The following is a 26,267-nucleotide window of genomic DNA, read 5'->3' on the forward strand; positions in this document are numbered from 1 at the left end:
ACATGATATTCAACATTTTCAAGATTAATTGAAAGAATTACACTTTATATTTTTATGCTGTATTTTAGGTAATTCAACATGATTCATTTCCTTTCAGTACAAGGAATTGCAATGATTTTTAGATGCAGCCTAGCCCATCACACAAAACAACTTCCTCTCCACTCAACTCCATCTACATCTCACACTCTTGGAAAAGCAGCCAACATAATCAAGAAACACCTACCCTGCCATCTCTCATCGGGCAGAAATTACAAAGGCTTGAAAGTGCATACCACCAGATTCAGCAACAGCTTCTTCTTTCATGGTATCAGAATACTAAACAGATCTCTCATAACAGACCGGACCTCTCATACATAACGGACCTCTCACAATCTCTCATAATAAAAGAGACCTCTCTTTTATTTATAATGAATGATCTCTTGCTCTCTTGCTATCCGCTTTGCTGCTGTAACACTGTAAATTTCCCCGGTGTGGGACGAATAAAGGAATATATTATAAACTAAGGGTGCATTCCTGATCTCCCAACCTACCTCATTGTGCACCTTGCAGTTTTACTTTTTTATCTGCACTTTATAGCTGTAAACACTAAAAGTGCTGTAGCTCTATATTCTGCCCTCTGGCTATTTTTCTCTTTACACTGTTGCACTTATGTATGGATTTGACTAAATATCATACATAACTCAGTGTTTCACTGTATCTCAGTACACATGACAATAATAATAGCAAGCCAATATTTGACTATCTAATGAGGGCAATGCAACATTTTCAGTTCATGTTTAAGAGCAATGCATATCCATTTTACTGTGGGTCAACCTGCAACATATCTGAGCAGAATGTTGGGCCCATTGCTAAATTTGCTGCTGTCATTTTACAGGGATTTTGGCTTTAAGCAGACACGAGTCTGTGAATGTTAAAAGGGATCTAATGGTTTTTCCAGGCACCCTTGCTGAGGATGTTGAAACAACATTGAGTCTCTCCAGTGATCTTTGGCCATAGTTTTTTTTTTATAACATAGTTTTTTTTCAAAATTCCAGAAGAAGCAGAAGTAGTGACGACACAATCTGTGCCCAGCCAAGTGCATAGATGAGGTAGGTGACTCAAAATGAGGTGAGCTATTGGGCAGTCATCCAAACTCAACAACCACTTCAATATTTTTGCCACAGTGTAATTATTTCCAAAAAAATGTTGAAAGTCATATATAAAAATAAATGGACCTGCTATAGATTTGTCTGAAGAAAGCTGATTAATAAGTTGCTGAAAGCAAAGCAAGGCCACCCAATGAAATTTGTTACTTTCTAAGCTGCACAACTGTTGCTAATTTAAGCCTCATACCATAAATTCTGCCAAAGCTCTTGAAAGGAATTACATTTTCTGACTCTGAAATCCTAAATTCCACAATCTGGCACCCAAGAGGTAGCATTGTGGAAGATGCATACTTAATAATTCCAACATCAATTCTTCCAGAAAATAGTAATCTCTTCCTAATTGCATTGGTAATATATAATGCAGAGACATCAAGTTCCACTGGCCAGGACACCCAGGAAATCACTCTGAAATTACACTTGTAGCATTTAAAATACAACTATTCTTCAAGCAGAGGCAGCAAGAAATCAAAAGCGGAAATACTTTCGAGATGATCTGGAAATATCCCCAGAATTTCTTAGAAATTCACATTTCAAACGTTTGCAACGAAAAATTAGAGGACAACGGTATGGAATCAGAGCTTCAAGAAGAGCTTGCAAGAAAAAAGTCAAGAGACTTGAGCCGTATCACATTCTAAAGAGTGTAATTTGGCACAGGAGTGGCTTACAGAGAGACTGTCGTCAACAAAGTAGTGGACAACCATGTGAAAAGAAGTTGTTCAATTGATGATAAGTAACAAAATGATAGAACTTTATTCATCCCCGGAGGGAAAATCCACATAGCTTCTTTGCATTGTCCTCACAATTCTCAATCTAATCCAGTTTTGTGTTGTCTACAAAGATACATCCAACACGTACGCTTCAAACCCTCTTCAGTGTGAGCAACGGTTAATGACCTCAACACATCAGTAAGAGTGATGGTACCATGTGCCTAATATTTAAATCTGATAGACAATAGACAATAGGTGCAGGAGTAGGCCATTCAGCCCTTCGAGCCAGCACCATTCAATGCGATCATGGCTGATCACTCTCAATCAGTACCCCGTTCCTGCCTCCTCCCCATACCCCCTCACTCCGCTATCCTTAAGAGCTCTATCCAGCTCTCTCTTGAAAGCATCCAACGAACTGGCCTCCACTGCCTTCTGAGGCAGAGAATTCCACACCTTCACCACTCTCTGACTGAAAAAGTTCTTCCTCATCTCCGTTCTAAATGGCCTACCCCTTATTCTTAAACTGTGGCCCCTTGTTCTGGACTCCCCCAACATTGGGAACATGTTTCCTGCCTCTAATGTGTCCAATCCCCTAATTATCTTATATGTTTCAATAAGATCCCCCCTCATCCTTCTAAATTCCAGTGTATACAAGCCTAATTGCTCCAGCCTTTCAACATACGACAGTCCCGCCTTTCCGGGAATCAACCTAGTGAACCTACGCTGCACGCCCTCAATAGCAAGACATGCAAAATCTTTAATACAATAACGAAAAGGTCATCAACCCTGTGAACTAAATGAACTATGATTAGTAAAATAAATTTTGCTGAATAAATTAATGGGCCAAAACATACCTGGAGTCTGATAATTTACATCCCAGGATATTAAAACCATGAAAAAAAAAGTGAATGCATTAGTTATCAGTTTTCAAAATGTTATACATTTTTTAATGGTTCTTTTCAATTATAGAATAGCAAATGTTAAAAAGGATGAGAAAACAGGAAACTGAAGAACAGTTACCCGAACAATAGTTGAAGGGAAAATGTAAGAATTTTTATAAAGAATGTGATAAAAGGACACCTGGAAAATATCAAAAGGACTCGGCAAAGTCAGAATATATTGTTGAAAGGGCAATTGTGTATTACTGAGTTTTTAATGGATTTAATTGGTGAAATAATGAAGTAAGAACCAGTGGATGTGGTCAATATGGACTTTCAGAAGGCTTTTGATCGAGTCCCATGTAAACATCCAAAATTAATGCACATAGGAGTTGGAATAATATACAGGGTTGAAAATTGGTCAAGAAATAGAGAGGAGGAATAAATGGATTACTTCTGCGATGGCAGGCAATGACTTGTGGGATACCACAAGGATCAATGCTTGGTCCCAGTTATTTACAATGTATCTCAGCGATTTGGATCTGTCGTTGCAGCCAACACAAAACTGTGTGTGATTGAGAATTGTGAAGATGTTGCAAAGAAGCTATGTGAATAAGTGTGAACTTAATGAGTTGGATAAAATTGAAAGTATTATTTAAAATTCAAAAAATTGGGAAATGTTGATGTGTAAAACTATTTGAGTGCGCTTTCACGCTAATCACTGAGAGCAAACAAATAAATGCTGCAAGCGATTTAGAAGGCAAATGAAATGTTGTCCTTCATTGTAAGAGATTTTAAGTACAAAAGCCAAGATCTCTTATCACAATTAAACAGGGCTTTGCTGAAACCACACCTGGAGGCTTAAAAGACACTATACTGAACCCTTTTCTGAGCACTTGTCCTAACAGCTCTTTATATGGCTCTGTGTCAGACTTTGCTCAGCAATCACTCCTCGGTGAGGTTTCTCTTGTCACTTTATAAACACAAGGTAATGAATGGCAAGGTGTAGGTCGGAAGACCCGCAGAAATCTGTTGATAGACCCAGGCACAACAAGGGGCCACAGGAATACCAGCCATGGAAACATGGGATTGAAAATTTGGAAGGACTACACCCACAAATGTTTTCTGCTCAATAGTGCAAATGCTCAAAGTTCACCAAATAAATAATTTCTGACTTTCATTCTTTGAAGACAGGCTGAATTCAATAAACCAATTTTTAAAAAGGCAGGTTTCAGAAAACTAGGTGCCTTTCTTTGCATGAAGGGATTTGCAATAACTAGTAATGCACATTTCGTTACGTAATCTACTGGCAGATTTTCTGCAATGCTAGGCTTACCAACCACATATATGATGAAAATGCAGATGAACCTCATGTGATTTTAAAGTATTAAAAGAATGAGATGCTGGTTCAATAATCATCAGCAATATATCAAAAATGTCTCCCTTTTCAAACATTTCATTGATGGTTTAATCACCAAAACTGGTTATAATTGAAAAATTACTGGTTTAAAACTTTGAATTGCTGTCCAACAGAATTTAAAGTCATTGAGACCATCAATTATTATGAATAATTTGTTATCTACGTGCAGTTAATTTTTTTACAGTGTTGTACAAGGGTTGTACATGACCCTTGGATTGTTAAGAGCTGCCCCAGCTTGTTCGGATTACATTTTTCTGCTCTCTAGGTCCGATGCTTAGCTAAAGACTACAAACACCCTTCAGGTTTCTTTTATTATTAAATTGAGGTCAGCTGACCTCAGTGAAATATGACCTAAAAGATCACATGAAAGCATGTCCAGAGATACATCCGCAAACAAATGTCCTCTCAACAAGACTAAAATTATATGATGTTAAGTCAATCATTTCTCAGCATAGCAAAACCAGCATATCTGGACAGTTATAACGGAAGTGTGGCATTTTATACTTTGAATGCATCACGGTTTATCGCAATAATCATTCCTCAATGATAGCTCATAAAATTACATGTATGTTTTATCTATTACGTAGTAACACTGGACGTTCTTCTCTGCTTAATGGGTTAGCTCCCCAGCTATTTAGAAATCCAATGCTGATGTTGTGTCGGAGAATCTTTAAACATTTATATTCCCTCTTCTTTGTAAAATTTATTTTCTTCAGAGTCCCCTCACCCAACTTGCATCGGCCAGGCAAACAATGTCTCTGTTCCTGTAAAACCATCTTAACAAATCTAATGCGAAGAGGACAGACTCGGATCAGCCCCCAATTGGTTTGAATAGACTGGTAAATTGGAAGAGGTGTAAAAATGACGACGACGACAACAACAACAAAAAAAATCACAACATTTCCACAAGGAGATTATATTTAAAATTGTTTCATTAGCTCCCTTGCTAAACATTCTACATATCTGATAATACACTGATTGGGGAATCTGCAGTGTGAAAATATTATTTATTGGTTTCTAACCTTTGAAGTCTTGAGGGTGCAAGTGACAAATAAAGCAGACCTGCAGTCACTCTTTGATCTACAAAAGAATGTCATTCAAGTTTAAAATGTATCATTTGTCATTTTACAAACTTATAGATTCGTGTTGCAGTGAAGATGCTGAAAATTCTATGGTACATTTAACAAGCAGTAATCTTGTGAAAATGGTATAACTGACTAAATGATTAGTGGAGAAGAATGAAGCCATACTTGGCCCAGTCCTTATCCAAAGGACATGCAATTGCTGAGCTCTGATCAGAGATTAAAAACTAACAGTTGTTGCTTCATTCACCTCACACACCTCATCTGAAAATAAGTTTGCTATAAGGGCAGGGTGACACTACCGTAGTAGTCACACTAGTTTAAAATATGATTATCACAGAATTAAATTTGAACGTAATTTCATAACCTGGAGAGATTTCCTATTTTTCCAGATTAGACAAAGCTCTCGGGCAATACCAGTGCCCTCCATAATGTTTGGGACAAAGACCCATCATTTATTTATTTGCCTCTGTACTCCACAATTTGAGATTTGTAATAGAAAAAAATCACATGTGGTTAAAGTGCATATTATCAGATTTTAATAAAAGGTAATAAAGGGAAACCAAAATTATACATTTTGGTTTCACCATGTAGAAATTATAGCAGTGTTTTTCATAGTCCCCCATTTCAGTGCACCTTAATGTTTGGGACACAGCAATGTCATGTAAGTGAAAGTAGTTATGTTTAGTATTTTGTTGCATGTCCTTTGCATGCAATGACTGCTTGAAGTCTGTGATTCATGGACATCACCAGTTGCTGGGTGTCTTCTCTGTTGATGCTCTGCCAGGCCTGCATTGCAGCCAACTTTAGCTTATGCTTGTTTTGGGGACCAGTCCCCATTCATTTTTCTCCATCATATTAAAGGCATGCTCAATTGGGTTCAGATCGGGTAATTGACTTGGCTACTCAAGAATTTACCATTTTTTAGCTTTGAAAAACTCCTTTGGTGCTTTAGCAGTATGTTTAGGATCATTGTCTTGCATTGTAAAATGAACCGCCGGCCAATGAGTTTTGAGGTATTTGTTTGAACTTGAGCAGATAGGATGTGCCTATACACTTCAGAATTCATTATGCTTCTACCATCAGCAGTTGTATCATCAATGAAAATAAGTGAGCCAGTACCTTCAACAGCCATAACACCCCCACCACTGTGTTCCACAGATGAGGTGGTATGCTTTGGATCTTGGGCAGTTCCTTCTCTCCTCCACATTTTGCTCTTGCCATCACTCTGATATAAGTTAATCTTCGTCTCATCTGTCCACAAGATGTTTTTCCATAACTGTGGTTGCTCTTTTAAGTACTTCTTGGCAAACTTTAACCCAGCCATCCTATTTTTCCGGCTAACCAGCGGTTTGCATCTTGCAGTGTAGCCTCTGTATTTCTCTTCATGAAGTCTTCTGCGGAAAGTGGTCATTGACAAATCCACACCTGACTCCTGAAGAATGTTTCTGATCTGTCGGATAGGTGTTTGGGGATTTTTCTTTACTATAGAAAGAATTCTTCTGTCATCAGCTGTGGAGGTCTTCCTTGGTCTGCCAGTCCCTTTGCAATTAGTAAACGCACCAGTGCTCTCTTTCTTCTTAATGATGTTCCAAACACTTGATTTTGGTAAGCCTAAGGTTTGGCTGGTGTCTCTAACAGTTTTATTCTTGTTTCTCAGTCTCATAATGGCTTCTTTGACTTTCATTGGCACAACTTTGGTCCTCATGTTGATAAACAGCAATAAAAGTTTCCAAAGGTGATGGAAAGACTGGAGGAAAGACTTGGGGCTGCGAGCTCTCTTATACCTGCATTAAGAAGGCATTTAAACACACCTCAATTACAAACACCTGTGAAGCCATGTGTCCCAAACATTATGGTGCCCTGAAATGGAGGACTATGTATAAACACAGCTGTAATTTCTACACGGTGAAACCAAAATGTATAAATATACCCCTTTAATAAAATCTGACAATGTGCACTTTAACTATGTGATTTTTTTCTATTACAAATCTCAAATTCTGGAGTACAGAGGCAAATAAATAAATGATGGATCTTTGTCCCAATCATTATGGAGGGCACTGTAGAGGTTGCATCAGTAATGTGTGGACTGGGAATGTTGTAGTGTGTTTAATGTAAAACTTCACTGGTTAAGCAACACTGATTATGAACAAATAGAAGAAAATGGGCTTTGCTTTTTGGCATGGGCCAGTACTAAACTGGAGACAATGGAACCACCAAAAGACATTGGTAACTGATTTAAAAAGTGAATATTAATCATAAACCTAGCTTCACATCTTTAATATCTTATTGTAGTTACTCTCTGTTATTCAGTAAAGCATAAAAGATGAATTTCAAGAATATATAAAAGATCAACTAATTGGAAACATGCAGTGCCACACAACAGTCAGTTTACTCATGACTAGGTCTGGACAGTTTCTGGAAATAATTGAACATATATTTTGTCTGTACTGAAGAGGAACATGTGACTGTCATTGTAACTTGAAATCTACAAGTATACTTAAATGTATTACATTCATTGATTACAAGCTAAAATTGTTATTAAATCAACCATTTGATTAAAGTCAATGCTTTACCTTTTAACATAACCAAAATAATGTTCAGAGGCAAAAGACTTCTTCACAAGATGATAATGGCTAAAAGTTATACCTTGGTAGTAAGTCTGATCATAAAATTTCTAGCATTTGTTTCTACAGATTTGTACAGAATAATTTTCATGAACAAAATACAGAATACAAAACATAGCCGCCATATTGCCCATTTAGGGCTAATAACTGAGGACGTGGTTCTTGGTAAAGGATTCTGGAATTTCCAATAATTATATCTTTACTGGTCTGCAACAATATTCCAAAACTGAACAAATGTAAACAAGCTCTTTAAGGCCTAAATCTTAAGCATCCTTAAAGAACATCCCAAAGTGCCTTACCGCCAAAGGAGTAACCAAACTGCTGATGCAATATCGGAAATACAGCACCCAATTTGGGTCCAGCCCATCATAAATCATGTAATTATTCTTGACCTACATGAGAATATTGTTCACATTTGAATATGAAAAACTACATTGTTCTTTCTCCAAAATGATCAGATGATAAACCTGACAAAATTACGAGCAATGTATAACCTTTTGCATTGACATGTTCCAGTACACACCTTAACCTTAAGCCAGATGATTAAATTTAATACTTCTTTTGTGCCACTAAAAGGATCAACACAACAGTATAATTCAATTTTTATTTCTACAATGTAGGGAGAGTTTTTCTCAGTTTAGAGCAGGTTCCCCAAAACTCAAATTTTAAAAAGCAGTGAAATTGATATTCTGTAATTTTTTTGTCAAGCCACATTGTCTTAATATTGACAAATTCTTTCAGGTACATCAATTGATAAATCACAATTTAAGCAAAGCCAACTGGGACAAAGATGGATATCTTATAAAACTTACCTTATTACGTCTTTGTGGCTGATTAGACTTGAAGAAATTGGTGTGAATTTCATGAAAAAGATGGTACCAGGGTTTACAAAATGCCAATAATACATATGGTCAGTCCCAATAATTTTCACAACTTTAACATCAAAACAACCCGAGTCCCTGAACAAAGATGTCGAGTTGGGAGAGTCAAAGCAAAACGGGAAAAAAAAAGATCAAAGTTTTGGAGATTTTTTATGTTTTGCACTAGTTAAGGAGATAGAGTTGCTTGGTCAATGCTTGTTCTGGACATAACAATACACAATGTGCGCACTAATGTCAGCCACAAGACTTTTCTTGGTATAACTAATTCTGTTTTTTATTTCATAGTGGTGTGTGTGGGTAGGAAACTGACAACTGGTAATAGACACAAAATGCTAGAGTGACTCAGGCAGCATCTCTGGAGAGAAGGAATGGGTGACGTTTCGGGTCGAGACCCTTCTTCAGTCTGAACATTTTGTGTCTGAACAAAAACTCCAGCATTTTGTGTCTATCTTCAGTTTAAACCAGCATCTACAGTTCCTTCCTACACAACTGATAACTGGTAATCTTCACCAGACCCACCAGAACATTTGCACAAGTAAATATTAACTGCTTTTATCAAATACTCTCTCTCAATCCAGTGTTTCTGAAGGAATTCAAGCAGCTTGAGATTTTTGAAGGAAATACATATATTTATAAAGGTCTTAATGCTCTAAGACCTACAAACCTACTCTATTCTAATCAGAAATGCGAGAAATCTGAAATAAAAATGGAAAATGCTGCAAATAATAACATTTATAATATTGCTAATTGTAGCAGTATCCGTGCAGGGAGAAACAGAGTTAACAATTTAGTTTGATGAAAAACATTGGACTTAAATATCCACTCTGTTCCTCTCATCATGCATGTTGCCTGACCTGCTGAGTATTTCCAGCATGTTATGTTTTAATTCTAAATGGGATTATGGATGAATATTTCACTCACCTATGCATGTACATAAAGTGAGCACAATTAGTAATAACTGCTAGATACATGTTTAAAATGAACTATAAAGTGTAATTTGCAAATTCATATAATGCTTAGCTAACTGGAACTAATTTAAAATGTTCTTCCCTGCTTTAACCTTGGGTCTATATTCTCATGATTTCATCACCTCAGTTAAGATTCTCTGAAGACACACTAAAGCAGTTTACATAGCTTTATTGAAGCCTCTCCAACTCATTTGTAAAGGCAAAGGCCAGTCAATTGGAAGCCCTCTTGTATAAATGTTCTGCAAAATAGCTGAATTACATCCAAGCAACGGAGAGAAGAACTCAATCCCCAATAAACATAAAATACACACATTTAAAATTTAAATTAATTAAGAGTTTGAACACTGACAATATCAATAAATGTTCTAAAATGTAAATTGTCTCATGGAACCGAACTTGCAACTTGGCCACTTCAGATTTTTTGGCTGGCACATATGATGACAAGTGTTGGTGAGCGCATTCCAAAACATAATAAAATTGGAAAAGTTTGACAAGTCAGTGATTTTCAGAATGCAGTTACACATCTGCCTGCTGTTGTAATATTGGCATGGAAATGAAATCACAAGGGTGAGACTTACTATTGTTTCACTCCCACTCCGATTTTGGCTTCCAACATTGTTCCAACAATGCTCAAGCAACCTCAAAAATACTTCTTACTTCAATTTCATAATTAACAATCTTTTGGGGTTAACACAAATTCATTATCACATTTCATTTTAGTAGCAGATGGTGTTCGGCTGTCACCATGAGCACCCCCGTCTTCTCAATAAATCTATTTTTTTCTTTACTGGACCTTTTAGCAGCTCTTAAGGCTTTCAAAATCTTGCCTTCTGTCAATCTTCCATGACTACCCGCCTCTCAATAAATCTTTTTTTTTCTTTACTGGACCTTTTAGCAGCTCTCCAGGCTTGCACATTCTTTCCTTTTGTCAATTTACTACTCTAGCTTCATTCCAGATAGTTTGCTTTTTTTCCTTATCTCCTCGTACTTCTTATGCATCACCCCTCACTTAATACGTTGCCGTTCCCCAACAATATAGTCCTGCACCCCCTCGTCATCATTCCTTACCACACCAACTCCACACAGCACCTTCCTTCTCCCACACTTTTTTTCTTGGCTCTTTACTCACAAATAAGTTACATTTCAAACTTTAAGTTCTTGAAGACTAGTTATTATTCTATACCATTAACTTTTTTATTCTCTCCATAGTCTCTGCTTGAAATTAAAAATTTCCACCATTTAATGTTATATTTCAATTTCCAGCAGCCACAATTTTAACCCTTCTCTCTTTAAATCTGCTTGTTGATAATGGTCTCTTAGAAACTCCATAATTATTTGCCTTTAAATGGAATTTAACTTTTTACATCGTTCAAAAAGATTGCTTGTAAAATAATTCTAATAGATAATATCGTATTTTCTTCAGTTTAATACAAATGGGTCAATAATACAGCTCAGGCTTCTTCTCAACTGTGAATTCACGTGCCATGAAAAGACCTAGCAAATATTTTTAAACGTACTACCATTATAACCTTCTTCATTTGAAGCATACCATCATTATCAAAGCTCCATATGTTAAAATAGTTCAGTGGATAAGCTGTCAATAACTCGAGTGGCAAAGCCGAATGCTTGCATGGAGATATCTTATTCCTCCAATAGCCATCTTAAACTAATTTTCTTAACTTCTTTCAGCAAGCATTTTGGATATGAACTACGAATAATCTTAATGCAAACAATACCATACAACACTCTTTTTGCTTCAACTGATGGCTCCAAGCCAAATAGTTATTTGAACCAGAATGACGAGCTCCTATTTGAAGTTAATTTACTATCGTTCTCCTTATCCTACTACAAAAAGGTAGCACTTGCAGGATGCGGTTCTACAGAATCCAACTCTTCTCGAGAAACTTGGTTGAAGCCCTGTTGTATGTGTAATTCTAAATCCTGAGGGTTAATTGGCTCTCCTCTGGTGTAACAGCACAACCAAACAATATCCTGATCTTCTCTGGCATGTAAAGTTGCATGGAAAGACATGAATAGCAAAAGAAACAACTTCGGCCAAACTTCATCTTCCTGACATAGATGGAATGGAACTAATTATACCATCCCCTGGTAATGTCAGCTAATTCAGCACAGACCAAAATTGAAGTTTCAACCTCCCTGGCTCAATTGCCCATCGACTCCTTAAATAAACGTGGGAAGCAGTCCAAATTTTCCAAAGCCAATGATCTCACTTTACCAATTGCATTTTTTTTTTAATGCATGGGACATAGGTACTGCTGGTAAAATTCAATATTCCTTGCATAGTTTATTCATGTTTAAAAATGTGCCCTCATGAATGCAAATTATTTTGTAGTAACTCACGAAAATCAAAAAAGCTAACCTCTGCACTGCTCTCAAGAGCACGTCATTGAATGCCAGGTATGAAGCAATGTTGTAACACACTAGAAATACAATAATTCTGAATGCAACTCACACTATGAACATCAATCATTCTTAAAGGTACAGCTTACACCTGACGAAGTGGCCTGGCAGAGCAAAAACTTTATGAACTGTTTGCCCAAATCCCATGGCTACACCAATAGATTTAGTACAAGATACATCAAACAGAAGGGAACAGAGGTCAGGAATTGCAAAAAAAAACCTTGCCACACTTTGTCACAGCTGCTGTAAATACCATGGGGAATGAAAGCAATGAAAAGGTAGGGGACCCTTGCCCCTAGAGACTTCTCACCAACTCAAATCATTTGGCCTTTGTTCTTGCAGCATTTTGTTCTTGCTGAAAGTGTAATGAGGTTTATTTAAACAACATTGAAAACGCCTCAAAACTAAATGTCTTGCCTTTTAACCTGAGGCTGTGGCTCTCATCCCAGACTCACCAGCCAGCAGAGACATCATTTGCTTATGCAGACAGTCCAGCCCATCAGAAATTTGCAACTAAACTCAACTAGAACTTCCTCTCACTCTTCTGAACACTTATTAACATTTTCATCTGGGACTTTATCAAAGGCTTTCTGAAAACCCAAGAGCATCTGATCCACTAGAAAACAATCCTACTTAACCCTATCTCTCCGCATAGACTCTAGATGTCAAGAGTAGGTCGGATAAACTGACATGACCCACTCTTCATGGAAGGTATATCCTGATAATCATATACAACTCCTCCTTGAATCTAATACTATCGTTATCATTTGTAAACCATTGCTTTTCTTTTTTTTTACACCATGCTGGAATGCACAATATTCTAATTCCTACATTTGTTCTTTAAATTTTTGCTATTGTCTCGCCAGCATCATGCCCTCTATGATGATTCCCAATCTACCAGAACCTACTTGCTCCTCATAACTTTGTTTAGAATTAGGAACCTAGTTTAAGTCTCCCCTATTTCACTTTCCATTTTAATTAAGAATTCTATCATGAATACAATCCTGGTTGACCTTTCCCGAATGGACCGCACAAGATTACTAACTCACCTCTTTTATTAGAAAGTGGCCAATCTGTTGGCCTGCACCTCTTGTCCATAAAGCCATCCCATACACAATCCTGGAACAATCCTCCATAGTATTAATACTAATTTAGCTTGGCCAGTCCACATGTAGATTGAAGTCCCATAATTGGTATATCTTGATACATGTATCTTCAATTTCCTATTTGATGCCATCCTCATTAATACCAGTGCTGTTCAGAAATATGTAAACAATATCCACCAAGTTGTTCCTCTTAGGCTCTACTCAGACTTCATTTTCTGAGCTAATACCTTCTCACTATTGCACTAACTTCATCCTTTACTGATAAACCATATTCCGCTTTGCCTGTCTATCCTAAATACACTTTGATATTTAAAGTTTCCATTCTTGATAACCATGTTGCCATTGTCCCATAATGGCAATCATATTTGTGTATCAATACTGATGCAGTTAACTCATCTGCGATGCGGTTAATTTGTCCACCTGCTAATCAAATATGTTGCTTATTCATATACATCATCATTCAGTGTATCTTTTCTTAACAATTTTTAAAATACCAGATCATATTTTTGTATTATTGGCTCACTTAAATGATTGCCATTTTCATTTGCACAGGAATTATTTTGCTTGCTGACACAATGTGGCTATTTTTATTCAACCCTCAAGTATTCAATATTTTCTTTCACTGGATCTCTCTCTATGCCTACAATCACCCTACCACTGCCAGCCCATACCCACCCACCCCCGCATTAATCTCCCTCCCTTGCTATTTCATTCTCTCCAACTCCGGTCCCAGCGAAGATTCAGCTGCAGTGTGTGGCCTTCTTCAATAGTAATGCCAATGTCCCCTTGAATCAAAACCTCACCACTCCTCTTCAGTGCGGAGGTTATCCCTCATCCAGGCACTAAGTATGCAAAAAAATCTAAAAATTATTATCAAGGGAACAGAGAATATTGAAATGTGATTTGATAGAAACGTTCAAAGTCATTGGGAACCTGTTCAAAATGCCTGAATCAATGGGCCATGCAATTTTACTTCTACTATTCTATAATTCCTAGAAGAATGGGCCAGCAGGACATAGAGAGTGGAGCACAGAACAGTGCCACAGAAGTTAGTGCTGCAGACTCATGGCACCACTAACCCATGTTCACTCCTGATCTTGAACGCTGCCTGTCCATATTCTCCCCACGACATGCATGAGTTTCATCCCTTGGTGCTCCAATTTTCTCCCTCACCCTAAAGATATACGTGTAGATGAACCGGCAATTGTAAATGACCCCGAAGCATCGGTAAGGGCAATAACTTAAAGGGCATGTGAGAGGGAATAATTTGCAAAGTTACAAGGAAATATGAGAGGGAATGGGACTGATCCGATTGGTCTTCAAGGGCCTGTATGAATCTGAAAGGCTGAATGTCTTTTTTATTTGAAATAAATATGTAATTAAATGCAGATGATTCCAAAGAGCGGACGAAGGCAGTGGCTGATATATCCAATGGGATAACAACACTGTTGCTCAGGATACTCTTGGAAGATTTCTTCTGGGTTCTGCTACCTGACATTCATGTACAGCATTCACATTTTCTTACCACTCCTAACCCCACATTCTGTAAGTAACACAAACTAATCCTGTAAATAACCAGTCCATCACTTTCACGCACTCCATTGCCTGAAATAGCCTGTTTGTTAGAAGACATTGAGAAGAAGCACCAGTACTCAGCTAACACAGCTTGGGAGATCTGGTGGCCTCTTGGTGGATTTGCCGTGCATATTTTGCTCATGCTCACTTGTCACATGTAATCAGCAGCTGACTGTCCAATTATGTGCCTTACTATTTGGACCAAAGTGTGAGTATGTGAGCTAGTGCATGGTCTGCCTGTAATGATGAAGAGTAACCTCTTCGGAGGAACTGTTGACTTCCTCTTTGATCTCCTCCTGTGGGAGATTAAAGACCCAAGTTAGAAAAAGCTGAAAATGACTTTTAGAGTTATCATTATGTACCAAGTCATATTTCACCTCTAACTGACAGCAAATCAAAATAAATGAGTGATATATGTCATGTGTTTGACAATTAACACAGTCAGTGGAATATTGGGCCCCATTATCTCTCCATATCCAATGGTTAAACACATCAAGATTCTAACAATTCCGGCTCCTCCTCCGTAAGTCTGATGAGAAATATGAGGAGGACCATCTTTGCTTCTTGACCTTTTTCCCAATAGTCTGTGCTCTCTTCCCCTGTAAGGAAATAAAGAGACCTAAGAGTAAGGATTATGGTCTTCGTTGAATGAAAGAATGAATGAAGTATATTTTGCTGAGCATAACTAAAAGAGAATAGCATGACCAAGCAGAAAGAAGAAAGTAGGTGCGTATTGTGGATGGACAAAAGCATATGAAAGGAAGTACACTGAAAAGGAATGAGTACAAATGTATGAAAAGATAGTGTGAAGGGTTATTTGCTTGGAAAAGGCTTAAAAACGTAGATTGGGGTTGGGATGATTAGTTCATAGGTGAATACTCCAAAGTAATCATTATTCCTGACTTATTTTGTCAATGAACCCTTGAGCATGGTACCACCCTACCGCAGCTACCTCATTGTCAAACTCCTACTGTCTTCATTTATTCAGCAGCAGGCTTCTTCCTTCTGATAAGAGGAAAGAGCATCTCCCTGTGAACCTTTAAAACCCCAAACACCTCTCTCAGAACATCTAGCTTCCATTCTCTCACTTCCTCTGATGTGCTCCCAATCATAACCAATTAATTGGATTAATGCTCTGATGTCCAAGCAGATTCAACAGTAATGGATAATTAAACATTTGACACCAGGACTGCTCATGAACATCACCATCAATCACTACCCACACACAAGTACAAATGTCAAAGCTGCATTGGCAACCAGCCTCAACCAAAAGTAACCAAAGAATAATCTAATTGAGCCTCCTCAAAGATTCTAGCATCACAGAAATCAGAGTTCACCTATCTGATGCACTGTATAAAAATCAAAGTGGATTGAATACAACAAAGACTTTTTGGCCTCACAGTATTATGACTATGGTGCTGAAATCTTTTGTTGTCGAACAAGCTAGATATTCGGACGAAGTCCAGTCACCACAATCCCATTAGACAGGTATGATCAGCTACCAGAAAGGAAGAAAAATCCAATCCAGCCAATTACAGCCCATAATGGTGCAATCAAAAAATACTTCCTCACCAATAACTTGCTCTTTTCTCTGTTTGGATTCCTCCATGCATTTTCTATTCCAGATCTCATCACAACCTTAATCCAAACATGATAAATAAACTGAATTCCAGAGGAGAGGAAAGTGACGAACCTTTGAAATCAATGCAAAATTTGACAATCTGATGGGCCTCTGAAAAACAAAGTGAAATAAAACTCTGCAGTGGCTGGAGTTGTACCTCAAACAAACAAAGATTATTTAAGTCGTTGGCTGCCAATACTCTTAGTCCCAGGACATTGCTGAATAAGTTCATCAGGGCAGTGTCCTAGGCTCAAACATCTTCAGTTCTTCATTCATGGGTATCCTGCCATCGTAAATTCACAAACGGGGAGGTTTGTTGATTAATGCATAGTAGCTTGCTGCATTCATACCTCATCAGACAATGAAACAATCCATGTTTGTCCAGAGTGAGGCATGCACATATAAGTGGATAGTTACAGTCACTGCACACAATTTAGAAGAAATGCCATGAATGATCCTGCCCACCATCAACATCACAGAGTCACTAGAGAAGAGAAACTTTACTGTCCTAGCCACATGATGAAAATAGTTGCAACAGCAAGTCAGATCCTCGCTATTTTGGAGGAGGTGATTCACCCCTGACTATCCAGAGCCTATCCACTATTTCCAAGAAACATGCCTTAAACCTGATTATAAACCCTTCACCATCCTGAATGAGTGAACTGTCAACAATTCTAAACTATGTCAGCACCATCAAAGGTAAAGAATTCTACTTGGCTACTGACCAATAACACCAACGCACACATTAATTTTTCTTATAACTAATATACTGTGACCAGAATGTGCACCATCGACAAAACACGGAGCAGTCATTCACCAAATGAACTGTAACACAATAATGCTATAACGCTACATTCTGGTATTGTTTTTTCTTTGCACGACAAGTTGTAATTGTGCAAGGCCTGAATGTACTCATGCATAATATGATTTGACTGGATAGCAAACAATGGTTTTCACTGTATCTCGACACGTGTGACAATAATAAACCAATGCCAATACCAAATGGAGCAAGATCTAGACAATGGAAACAGAGGAACTACAGATGCTGGAATCTTACGTGGAACACAAAATGCTGGAATAACTCAGTGGGTCAGACAGCCTCTCTGAAGGACATGGATAGGTGCCGTTTTGTGCCGGGACCCTAATTCAGACAATATCCAGGCTTGAGCTGATAGGTGACAAGTTACATACATACAACTCCAGCTATCTCCCACTGTCAATACTATCAATGTCTTGGGGAAGGGGTTCCCATTGACCTGAAATTAAACTGGAGGAGCCATATACACAATGTGTCTTGGAAATATATCAAGTCGCAGGGAGACTAAGAATTCTGAGGCGACTGACTGATCTACTGATTTTGAAAAGCTTAGCCATTATTGCTAGATCAAGTCAGAAGTGGAATACTCTCAACTTGCCTGTATGAGTGCAGCTTCAACAATACTCAAACAGCTCGACATCATACAGGACATAGCAGACCGCTGGATAGGCATCCAATCCACAACCATTCACTCACTCTACCTCCATTGCACAGTAACATCAGGTCGTACCATCTACAGGATGAGGTGCTGCAAATCACCAAGTCTCCTTCGACAGAAATGTCCAAACCCATGGCTACTTCCAAATAGAAAGACAAGAACATCAAATGCATGGGAACACACCACCTTGAAGTTGCTTTGCAAACCACACACCATCGTGTCTTGGAAATATATCACTGCTCCTTCACTGTAGCTGCGTTAAAATCCTGAAACTCCCTCCTTAATAGCATTGTGGGTATACGAACATCTCAAGGACAGCAGTGGTTTAAGCGGCAGCCTACCATCTCCTTCTTCGGTCAATTAGGGATGGGCAATTAAATGCCGGGCAGCCTGCAAAGCCCACCTCTCTTGAATGATGGAAAGAAATGTAGGATAAATCACGTGTGGTACAAGCAGAACAGATCGGAGAATTATTGCTGCCATCAATAACTGCATGTGGAAAAGTATCGGTAGTCCAACCTCTTATTTTACTCTGGTTTTGGAATAGGTGAATCAGTGGAATTTGGTATTCATACTAAATCAGTGATTAAGGCAACTTGAAGAGGAATGTGTGTGACTATAGGACAAAAAAAATCAGGAATGGGAACATGTAGTTCAGTGCAAAAAAAAATGAAGCAGCCCATTTTGGAAGAAAAAGAACATGGATAAAACATATTCACTAAATAATAACACTGATGAGCAAGGGATCAGAAGGTTCTATGGATACATATGTATAGATTATTTAACTGATCATTCAACTCAATAAGCCATAAAGACCAAATAAAATAATGGGGTTTTATACAGAGGGTCTAAAAAGCAAGAAACAATTTAACATTTTTTATGACATTAGCCAAGCCACAGATGGGATAATTTGTGCAGTTTTGGGCACTGAATTACAGGAAACAAAAAAAGACATAGAAATGTTTGCCAAAATGAAACCACAAATGAGAGGTTATTTAGATACAAGCTCAAAAATATGTGCTACTTTCATCAGAAAAGCAAAGCAGTGAGACAACGTCACAGGTGCACTTTTTCCTGTCCAATGTTTTAAACACTTCTGTTTATATGTATTCTTAATGATTATTTATTTAATGAATGTGCACTGAAGTAAAGCAAGAATTGAATGTGCAACTGATGAACTGGCAACATGAACCAAAACTATTGGTTGAAATTTTCTCAGTTTTTAAACTTGTACTTTTTTTTTTTTTAATTCCTAATTTTTTTGTAAGATTTATCGGTAACTAAGTTTTCATGAAACATGAACTTAAAAAATAATGCTTACCTTTGTCTGCAATGATAAACACAATTCTCATAATTATAAATTATTATTACAACTCATATGATGAAGTATATATTGTCCTGATATTTTATTTGCATAACCTGCTAAAATTGACAAGGCAAATTACTGAAATCAGAAGAGGACCTCAACAGCTTGTGGACATTTGCTACTTGTGACCAAGATGATTGCAATTGTCTCCTTTGCTCATCCGGTGATTTGGTAGTACAGCAAATATTGTACTACAGTTCCTAACAGGAAAAGATAGTACATTTGAAATATCAATGTTGTTTTATAGTCTGATTTAATAATAGTGTATGGTTTGAGCCAACTTAAAGCCAAATGCATTAAGGCGCTTTGAATCTACTGTATAGTTGGCTTAATCAATGTTATAGTCCTCAGTTTTGAAATATAATTTGAGATAACATGGACAGGTCAATTCCACTTTGCCAGACCAATAATCCGAATAATCATGCACAAAATTTGACCTAGTCAAATGAATGTGAAGAAGCAAATATATATAAAAAACTAATCAAGTAAAAGGGATAACAGAAAATGTTGAAGACACTCAAAAGGTTAGCAGTCATTGTGTCAAAAGAAAAAAACATTTTGAGTTTGAAATGACCACAATTTATGTCCAACTTTGGTTTAAGCACATTATTTCCTTCTCATCTTTTGATGATTACTAAAGAATTTCTGAAATCATCACATGTGAGTAATTTAATAGAAAGATGTGTTAGCACTACAAAGCAAACTACCATTTGTTATCAATCTGAAAACAGTTGTTAGTGTACTAACATAGCTGGCAAGTTGCCAAGAAATAAGATAAAAGTTATGACTCTCTAAAGTTTAGACTTACACAGAGTCAAAAGTCATTGCAATGCTGACCGGTCATTTTGACCTGAAATTGTAACTCTCTTTACCCCTCCACTGTTGTTTATTGGTGTGTATTCTAAGCATTTTCTGAAATGGGGGGGAGGCGGAATCTTACAGGTTTCCACGATCTACCATATTTTGTTGTGTGTTTTCTTAGACAAACAGCATTTTGCTTTCAACCATAATTTTCAGGTTTTTATTGTTAGGTTGGCAGCTAAATCTTGTACTTAAGTACACACACCCTCCCACACCCACATGTTTCTCTCTCTTTCTGAGCAAATTAATTTGAACCTGGAAATGATAAATGTTGATTATCTTTGAGGGTCATTCACAAATGTGCAGTGTAGTTTATAAGAAGGATGGCAGAACACACACATATTGACAAAAAATAGCATGGGGGGACTAGGTCCTGCCAGCTGTCATTGTAACAATACAAAATGTATTTGCCACTGAAGATCTAGTCCCATGACAGGTCTGAGGTTTGCTCACTTCCACAGGTAGCATTATCAATCTCAATTTAAAATAATTGATGCATACCATTAAATGTGTCCTGTGAAAATATAATGCAAATAAATGATGCCAACAGTTTGAAAATCTCAGGGTTGTGTTCACTCAGTTGAAAAGGCTGCTCTCTGCATGATTTACCCTCATTGAAAGGTATGTGGATGGCAACAGTCCGGTTCCACAACCTATAATTCAGTAGTAATTACTCTTAAATTGGTACCCACACTCAAATGAGCAAATCATTTGCTGTGGTATATCAGAATGAAAAATTTGGAAGGGATAGGCAGATTTTAATGGTGTGCTTTATGTAACAATATAAATAAAGGTACTTAAAATCATGGACATAGATTTATTTTTAATGCATTTTGAGGAAAAAGTACCCCAAACTTTGAAACAGAGCTAAGAAAAGCAAATTACTGGAAGATTTTACTGTCCAGAATGGAAGCTTATAAGGTTAAAACTAGATTTAAGAGAGAGCAGATGTTGGGGAAAACAGTAGCATATTTATGGTAAAAAAACAATACAGCATTTTAAGAAGTAAACAAAGATTAAGATAGAAAAATTACCAAGAGCCACTTGGAACCATCTAGGAATTTTTTTATGTTTTCCACGTCTGGTTATTTGAGATAGTTAATCAACTAACAAATGAATTGTATTACAAAGCAGGAGCTAAACATAATACAGTCACTGGACAAAGACTGTTAAAAAAATGTGGTACTTGAAAGAACAAAGGCAGCCAAACAGTTCACGTTCTTAAAAGAATGGTGATATCCCATTAGTGCATCCCCACCAGCAACCAGAGGACTCGCTTGTCATATGAAATCATAGGACATTTAACAATATGATCTGTGCTTACCATTGTTTGCTTGCGTTTTCTCCCTGGCCTGCCTCGTCTTTTCTCCTTGTTTCTATTTTTCTCTGGCTGCTCATCATTCTGTATCATAAAAACAAGGTACAGACAACCAGATGATTTTTTTGATAAACGATGATGCCGCAGGTCATTAGAATGATCAGCAGGGCAAAAATCTTCCATTTGCCATTTTCAATATGTACTGTAAAGGACCCTTTAAGTTATCTTCGATTAACAATTTCTTCTCTACAATTTATTAAATTTTCTGGCAACTTGTCGATTCTGATGGAATTTCATCCAAAGAACATTTTTCTGATGTACGCATTCATCTCTAAAGAGACAGTGGAAATGAATTGGTATTTCTTCTCCACCATATTTCTGGTGTTGCTCCTCAGGTAACAGGTCGGAGTAAATTTTAACCAGAAATTTAGAATCCAATATGAGAAAGTGGAGGAGACAGTAGAGAAATTCTGGTTCTTGAGAATATTTTAGACAGTAGAGAGAAAGGAGCCATGCAACAAGGTTTAAAATGGGAGTTCCTTTGAACAATGGCTGAAAGAGCAGCCTTTGGCAGTGGACTGGAGAAATGAAGAATAATCAGCCCATTCAAGATAAAGGAAGATGCAGGTTGACATATGTGGATAGTTACGCGACCCCCGAGCACCCATTCCTTCTCTCCCGAGATGCTGCCTGACCTGCTGAGTTACTCCAGCATTTTGTGGATGAAGAAGATTGCTCAATTTGTCTGAAATGAAGCTAGAGAAGGACAGTAAGGACCTTGAAGTTAATTTGTTGGAAGACTGATTTGAGGTTGTGTGCAACTTTGGATGAAAGAAGGCCTCATCCCTAGATTAATTGAACAAAAAAAGTTCAAAGCTGCAACATGGAAGAACAGCATCCTCAAAATGATGAATGACTTCAAAGGGTATCTTATGGTCATGTGTACCAATTAAGGTACAGTGATACTCGATTTACTTGATCAGGGTTTAAAGCTTTATGTTGGGAGTGATACCCCAAAACCACTTGATATTACACTATGAAAGAAAAGGAACCGTGATGAAGAAATTAGGGATTAAAAAGATCTGTTCATAATTAAGGATAATTTCAAAACTACGTATCATTTTACACAGTTTGCAAATAAAAAAATAATTCAATGAGTTTACACCTGAGCCCCAAAAAGGTAGAAAAATGTGGCATGGTAGCACAATGGTAGAGTTGCTGCCTGACAGCGCTTGCAGCACTGGAGACCCGGGTTCGATCCTGACTACGAGTGCTGTCTGTACGGAGTTTGTACGTTCTCCCCTTGACCTGCGTGGGTTTTCTCCGAGATCTTCAGTTTACTCCCACACTGCAAAGGCGTACAGGTATGTAGGTAAATTGGCTTGGTATAAATGGAAAATTGTCCCTAGTGTGCGTGTCATATTAATACACGGGGATTGCTGGTCAGCGCGGACTCGGTGGGCCGAAGGGTCTATTTCCACGCTACATTACTAAACTAAACTAATAACAGCGTTATGGAGTTGAAGCTGCTGGAAATGGATCCAGGGATGGGTAGCTCAAGGAAAAGCAGGAGCACCTTGTTTGTGGATAATGGCTGCTGTCAGATGCCTCTGCATTTATGCCTTATGCCTTATGTCCAAAGCAGTTTAAAAATAACAGGTAGGTAGAGCAAAGATGAAGGCTTGGGGTAAGCCAAAAAATATATATTATTGTGCACTTAAGGCAATCAACCTTTGAAGAGGTGCTCTTTAAGATTGTTCCCAAAAAATGTGCAAATAACATGCGTTAATGTTCAGAAGCAATCAGTTTGTGCGGAAGCTTGAAGTTAAGGCCAAGACAGTCAGCTGCTGGTTCGCCACTGCTTTTAGACTTCAGTGATTTCAAAGAAATCTGGAAAGTCATGTAGAACAATAGCTGGTAGAAATCAAACAACAATGAACCCACAACAAGTTGGTGCTCCCTTAAACTGTGTTGATTAATAGGGAAGGGGGAACGCAGGACAGGATTCTATGCCATGAGTAAATGTGCAATGAACTGTGAAATTCAGAAATCAAATAGCTGCAAGGTGTACCTCAGAGTTGTCAATGCTGGCTTTGTACAGTTCACTTTGCGTATATCCAGTTGCCATATAACAGCTTAGTATTAATAGAGGCAGCCAGTACAACATCTAGAACAAATACGTGGTCCTGCTTTGGTCATTTTATCATAGCTGATCTTGCACCAATAATTCCAAACAATTTTGCAGCAATTGTCAACACCAGGGGATGGATAGAATGAAATCAGGAAAGGAAAGGAATAACTATGACAACTGGCAAATGGCACGTGAAATACATTCATGACAACAGAGAAGGAAATACAGTGGAATTCAACCAATCGCTGGTGACAAATAAAGTTATGCCAAGAATTGATCAGCCTGGAGAGCCTCAAAAAGGGTTAGTGAGAGGGATGTAGTGATAATCCATCTGTTAAAAAGATGAATATTAGAAATAACAATAGAGTACCATGAAGTTATTTATAAAATAAAAGAAAAATAGCAAATAATTAGCTTGGGGCAGAAATAACTTGCCCAAAATAGAAGCTTCATACATCACATTATTTTAAACCGAGTCATGCGTGTCAACAACATTGACCAAGGCGATGTGTGGAACAAACAGTTATAAATAATAATTCTCTTTGGGGGTGTATATTTAAGGATACATTTTGGTCAAAATACTTGAAGAACTTCATGGCTCATTGAATAAGTTGTGTTTTTTAACTACAACTCAAATTGACAGATACTCCTCATTTTAATGGTCCAACCACAAGGCGTGCACCTGCACAGAGTGCTCTCATAGTCCTGTGTTGAAGTATGAGTCCGATAATGTGCTCCAATATGGCATACAGCTAGCTATATTATAACGGTGACAATGTATCTACTGAGTTAAAAACAACCCAATATCCTAAGAAATACTATACATGTAATAAAACTAAATAAGACAATTTATTTCAACAGATTCATTGATTATGCATATATCCTAATCCTTAAATAAAAGAGCTAACTGATAAGATAAATATTGAAAGGTCATTTATTTTGTGGCAAAAATAAACATTGAATATCCCAAAACCAGGTCAGTCAGTCAGTTTAGTTTACTGTCACGTGAACCAGAGTACAATGAAAAGCTTTTGGTGTGCGCTATCTAATCAGCAGAAAGACAATACATGACAGCAATCGAGCCATTACAGTGTATAGATACATGATAAGGGAATACGTTTACTGCAAGGTAAAGCCAGCAAAGTCCGATCAAGGATAGTCCGAGGGTCATTGAAGAGGTAGATAGTAGTTCAGCACTGCTCTCTGGTTGTGGTAGGATGATTCAGTTGCCTGATAACAGCTGAGAAGTGTTGTGATATTGCCTGGGACTATTTTGTGTATCCCAAGGACTACTTTGTTTGCATGTGCAGGAGTGCGTATATAAGAGGTTGGTGTGATTGGGTGGTCACTCTGGATCCAGATGACCACGGAATAAACAGCCTGGAGTTGAGCTCCAGCATTGTAACCTTTTATACACGTGTACTTGTGGTCCGTCCAGAGTCACTAAAGGTACAACAGGTACCGGACCACGAAGTACAACATGGTGGCAGCGGTTTGGTGATTTGCCTAGAAAGATAAAGAGAAACCCAAGCAGAAAAGGTTCACAAGTCAAAAAAAAATTTTTTTTTTAATTTAAATTTAAAAGAATTTTTTTTGTTGGTGAAAACTATACTACGAAAATAATTAAACTAGTGCCCTAGGGGAAAGAAACAGAAATAAAGAGTAGTTTCCAGCTCGTACGGGACGCTGGATTGCCTCTCGACAGGGCCTACCGTGTATGTGCACTTACCTGATCTGCAGTCAGCGCTGAGCTGCCGACGGGACGTTGCAAGCTGCTGAGGGAGGTGTGTGAAGGCCCACACCGACGACGACACCGTCACCGACAGGGACCGGTGAGACCCGACATCGCGGGGGAGTGCAGAGACCGGTGAGACCCGACATCGCGGGGGAGTTCGGCGACCGGAGGGACCGACCACCCACGGAGGCGCGACGACCGGTAAGGCCGAGGCACTGCATCCTTACCCAGGCGCGGCGACCGGTGAGTCGGGAAGGCCCTGGGCCCGAGGCAGCGGCAGCACGCGTCGACTGAGTAGCAGCGGCCGGGAGCACCTGTGGGCGGGGCCAACGCGCACCGCAGCCGAGGCCCGATCGCACCGCGGTTACAGCAGGTGGGAGCTGCATCGTTGGGAGCCCATCGTTGCGGGCCCATCGTTGCGAGCCCATCGTTGGGAGCCCATCGTTGGGAGCCCATCGTTGCGGGCCCATCGTTGCGAGCCCATCGTTGGGAGCCCATCGTTGGGAGCCCATCGTTGCGAGGCAGATCATCGCAGTGGAGCAGCGACCTTCACCCATCTAGAGCCTACGCTACGCTGATCTACACGGCCAGTCTGCTTCTTGAAGGGAAGATTTGGACATTGCTTTGTGTGCTTATCTGTGTGTAATACTGCAAGATTACTGTTTGCATTTGATACTATGGTATATGTATGTTTATTTCTGTGAATGCATATAGTGCTATAGATTTGCTGATAGCAAGGGTTGGGGTCCTGTGATACGGTTGTTTTTGGTTTTATTTATAATTGTTCAAGTTACCGTGTTTCCGCCATATAGTGCAAATAATATGTCTCGGTTACCTGAAATGAACTGGCAAGTGCTGGACATCCCCACTGAGTTCTCCCTGTTCAAGGAAAGGTTGCAACTGTGCCTGGAAGACTTAGAAGTTGCATCGGAATCTAAGCAGGCCACGAA

The 26,267-nt window shown here is 38.4% G+C and overlaps 1 protein-coding gene across 9 annotated transcripts in view; it reads right to left on the bottom strand.

Annotated features, from left to right (window-relative positions):
- dnmt3aa (DNA (cytosine-5-)-methyltransferase 3 alpha a) overlaps positions 1 to 26,267 on the bottom strand; it is a 361,546-nt gene that overhangs the window by 295,407 nt on the left and 39,872 nt on the right. For 7 of the 9 annotated variants that reach the window (XM_078399367.1, XM_078399366.1, XM_078399365.1 and 4 more), the window contains exon 3: positions 21,458 to 21,535. The exons of the other annotated variants lie outside the window; for them this stretch is intronic. In XM_078399367.1, the coding sequence (XP_078255493.1) occupies positions 21,458 to 21,535 (78 nt within the window). The remainder of the gene's footprint in view (positions 1 to 21,457; positions 21,536 to 26,267) is intronic. 9 annotated transcript variants of the gene reach the window in all.

This window comes from Rhinoraja longicauda, chromosome 5 (genome assembly GCF_053455715.1).
Source record: "Rhinoraja longicauda isolate Sanriku21f chromosome 5, sRhiLon1.1, whole genome shotgun sequence".
Classification (NCBI taxonomy): Eukaryota; Metazoa; Chordata; class Chondrichthyes; order Rajiformes; family Arhynchobatidae; genus Rhinoraja; species Rhinoraja longicauda.